Genomic DNA, 3,918 nt, shown 5'->3' with positions numbered 1-3,918 from the left:
CGCGGGACCGTCTCGCGAGGCTAAGAGCAGGACACCGGTATGGACGAACACGAATCGTTCGAACGCGCTACCGTTCGCGTGACCGTACACGTGAACGACTAGGCGATGGTGTCATAGCATGGGGCGAACATATTCTCTCGCTATCCGGTCGCGGTGAGTCGGACTTGCTTGATTTGTCGCGCGCCCATGTGAATTTTCTATTGGTAGTAATTCGGCGAGCATGTATTAGTGTATGAAAGGTGCAATAAATGCCCTTTTGATTGTTTGCACTACTGTGTTGTCATTCCTTTGTCCCAAGAGCACGTGTGAGACCCCACAACCAAAGCTCCGTGTATACAAACAACGCTAACGCGAACTCCTCTTACACCCCACTCCTCGGTTGACCCACTTGTTTCGTACACCGTCATTGGTTGGCGCGCCTCACGCTCTCCCCCTACAACGAGAGTATTGGACGGCGCGACATACGTCAACCCCCCTCCCCGTTCTCATTTTCGTCTGCACCCTCTCACAGGATCACAGAGATGAGCTGCTCTCCTCCTTCCTCTCCCGCTAAGTCACGTGGCTTTTCTACACGCCGACACGATCTCCTGGAACCTAGCCCTTAACAGCTTCGCTATAAAGAAAGAAACCTGGTTGTACTGTATTTGTAGAACTTTATTTCAGAAAAACTGCTCTTGATGCTTTCAATGCCTGCTTATGAAGTTGTATATGATGAAGAATGATGCAAACAAGTGAGACGTTTTTGTGTGCTCTGCATCGGGTAGTGAGCAGTTTTGTATATGTTGAGGTTTGTGCATAGAACTACCACACTGTACACTTTCTGGCAGGGTTCATGGGTGAATTCACGGGACAGTTAAACGCTGTTGCGAACTTTGCGAAGTTCATCAGTGGTATGTTGATGCGAAGCCTGCCAGGAATCCTTTCGTATTTCACTTTGCGTACGGATGACTTCTTACTTGGATTGTCGCATAGGCCAAGTGCATATGAAATGAAAAACAGTTTGTGCATGTCTACGTCACCAATGTCTAAGACAAGCTTCTGTTTGTCAAGCGTGATACCCTGCGAGGTCAGAGTCTTCAGGTAAAGGTCGTGCAACGGTGCAAGTATTGCGTTGTCTGCGATATTTTCATCCAGCTTTATCCGCGCGTCGAAACTGTCGCCAACAAGTTCCCGTATCTCAATGTAGTATTGGTCCTGGAAACAGAGCTCCATCTGGGAGAACTTGCTCAGTTCATCTGTGTTCCACCAAGTCGCTACGGCCAAGTTGTGGTCCACAGTGGCGCCTCGACGGTCTACCGCTGAAAACATCCCCCGAAGAACGTTGGGAAGCAGAAGGGGATACAACACAGGCTCCATGTTTTTGCTAATGTCATTAGCAAACGCGATATTTCCATGTGGAATGAACAACACGTTTCGCCCAAAGAAGTACTCGTAGCCAGGGGTCAATGCCGAGTGGTCGTATCTCGCGTCTAAGTCGTCCTTCGGAGGCTTAGTCTCCCAATAGATGTTCATGGTGCCTGCCTGAACTTCTCTGAAACTTTCCAAGAGATGAGTTGGGTCCAGTGGTTGGGCGTTGAAGTTGTAGTAGTTCGCGACGGTGTTTATGTCGTCCGTGCTTCCCAGAAACGCCAGTCGCATGTTCTCTAGCTTGTCGACGCCTATTCCTATTGCTGAGCGATCTAGCCAGGAAGACGTAGAGAGAAGTCTGTCTGCCATAGTGCTCTTGAGTTGAATTTCAACGTTGGACATGCTGTAGTCGTAGTGCTTGAGCAACAGAGTGGAGTTATCTTTGCTGAAGGTCATTCTAGCAAAGAAGCGCATACCTTGTTTGTAAACTCTTTCCAAAAGGTGCATGCAAGCTTGGAGTCGGTCGGGCACGAATTCTTGGTAGTTGTCATGGCTCAGTCGGAGCAGGCGATCAGCAGGTTTGGCCAACAGAGGAGAAACGTGCACCACTAAGCGGTAGCCGATGTAATTCAGCAAAGTTACAGTCTCAGTTTCGTTAACAACTGACGCCATTTTGAGGAGGTAGTCCTGGTGCATGATGCACACAGGCTTCTCATTGTCAAATACCTCAATGTCTTGAAAAATTATATTCAAGTACTCTTTCCAATCCCACTTTCCCCTGCGGTCTAGTTGCCCAATACGCTTAATTCTGTCCTGAAATTCTGTAAATTTGGAGATTGGCATTGCAGTAGCAAGTTTCTTCTCTAGTGCTACAATTGCATCAGCTTGCTCACTCATATCTTGCCTCTTCTCGAAGAGTGAAAGTGCCAGCGCCACTTTGTCTGTGTAGTTTTCCACAGATTCGGACAGGAAGGCCAGCTGATGTCTTTCAAGTGTGGAGCTAGGTTTGTCCAAATGAACAGTATAGCCTCGATCATCCTCGAATGGTTTCTTAAGGTACACTCGCGCCAAAGAGAACACACCCAGGTCCCTGTCGACGAATGCGGAAATAGTCACGATATTGACGCCCCGCGGTGCCTTTCTGTAAGGCCAATTTCCCAAGTTGTACTCTTCAAGAAGGCTTCTTAGTGAAGTGAAGCTTTTGTCCTCCTTCTCTTCGGACTGGCACTTTGGCAGAAGAGAAATAGCTTGGTGCAAAAACACTCCTGGATACTTATGGTAGCGTTCTTCGTTCTGCTTTAGATAGCTGCGAAAAAATTTTTCGACGTCCAGCATCAACATGCCTGTGCTGCGCTCCGCGTATGGTCTGTCCCTGATGTCTAAACCTTTGGCGAACCACTTGGAGGAACAGACATATGCGTAGAAGTCCACACAGGGGCTCACACTGGTGTTGAGCTTTCCACGCAGGTAGCGCTCTATCCAGATGCATGCGTCTGTCTTGCATGTAGGCTCGGAGTCGCCGAGCTTGACCTCGTGCTTGAGCAAATGCCTGGCCGGCTGAGCACCGGCTTCGCTGCTGTCTTGGCTGGATGTAGAGTTGTACGTGAGTAGCGATATGGAGCGGTTGAAGAGCTCCAGGATGGTGCTGCCATTCTGCAGCTTATACGTCGACACAGCCACACCCACCAGCACCATGATCACCCCGACCGTGCACACGACCACGTACGGCAGCCGACTGTGCGTTGTCTGGATGATGTGCGAAGGGGATCGCGTGCGCACCACTCTGTACTTGGCCTCGGGAGAACTTCTCCGCTCGCCGGACTCTTGATACAGGGTTCTTGGACTCGGCTCCATGTTCCAGAGGCTCGGGAATGGCGCACGCCTGCTTTTGCTCTTCCTCTTCTTAAACAGACGAGGATGCCCTCTACCACATATGATCCTGCAGCTGCCGATTTCCTCCCCACCAAGCTAACGTGGGGACGAAATCGTACTCATAATATAATTTTAATGTTAATTTGTATTTCTCGTCAATGAGTTATATAGGTCGAACTCGAGTATTCCTTGGCAGGGATTTCCCTAACGCTCCCTAGGGGGAGTGTACACCCCCCCCCCTTTTTTTTTCTGTAACCCTTGATTTGTAACGATATTTTTTTTTTTTACACACGACAGGGAATTTTGTTTATTAGTACCGGAATAAGGGAGTGTACGCGAAGGGACACATCGTCCATAGCTGGCTTGTGGTGGAAGATGTGATGGTGTTTATGTAGAGGACACATTTTATGTATTCCTTGTTCTTACGAGTTTAGTCCTTGTGTCAAGTGAAGTAATTGTTCGCAATCTTTGTCATGGGTATGGGAGTCATAACCATTGCTAGTCGCCTGCGACACATCAACACAAAATAAAATTTAAAAAAGGACTACCGCTTCTTCTCTACGCCCCCCCCCCCCCCCCCTAGAAATTTAGACACCCTCCCTAAAGTCAATTCTTGGGGAAAGCCTTGTTACAGTGGCTAGAATGGGGAAGTGCGATGAACGCCCCGGCTCGCGCGTGGCGCTTTAGGAGGAAACCGCC

At 49.0% G+C, this 3,918-nt stretch overlaps 1 protein-coding gene across 1 annotated transcript; it reads right to left on the bottom strand.

Annotated features, from left to right (window-relative positions):
* Positions 1–801: 801 nt before the first annotated feature.
* LOC119449914 (neprilysin-1) lies at positions 802–3,201 on the bottom strand. The gene has a single exon (XM_037713240.1). It carries the CDS (start codon positions 3,199–3,201, stop codon positions 802–804), a length of 2,400 nt encoding a protein of 799 aa, XP_037569168.1.
* Positions 3,202–3,918: the final 717 nt, after the last annotated feature.

The sequence above is a fragment of the Dermacentor silvarum genome, chromosome 1 (assembly GCF_013339745.2).
Source record: "Dermacentor silvarum isolate Dsil-2018 chromosome 1, BIME_Dsil_1.4, whole genome shotgun sequence".
NCBI lineage: Eukaryota > Metazoa > Arthropoda > Arachnida > Ixodida > Ixodidae > Dermacentor > Dermacentor silvarum.
This window is presented reverse-complemented; position numbering and strand designations above follow the sequence as displayed.

What these genes read in the sequence shown, in the direction of transcription:
- LOC119449914 (XM_037713240.1), bottom strand. Translation starts at nt 3,201, where the DNA reads ATGGAGCCGAGTCCAAGAACCCTGTATCAAGAGTCCGGCGAGCGGAGA.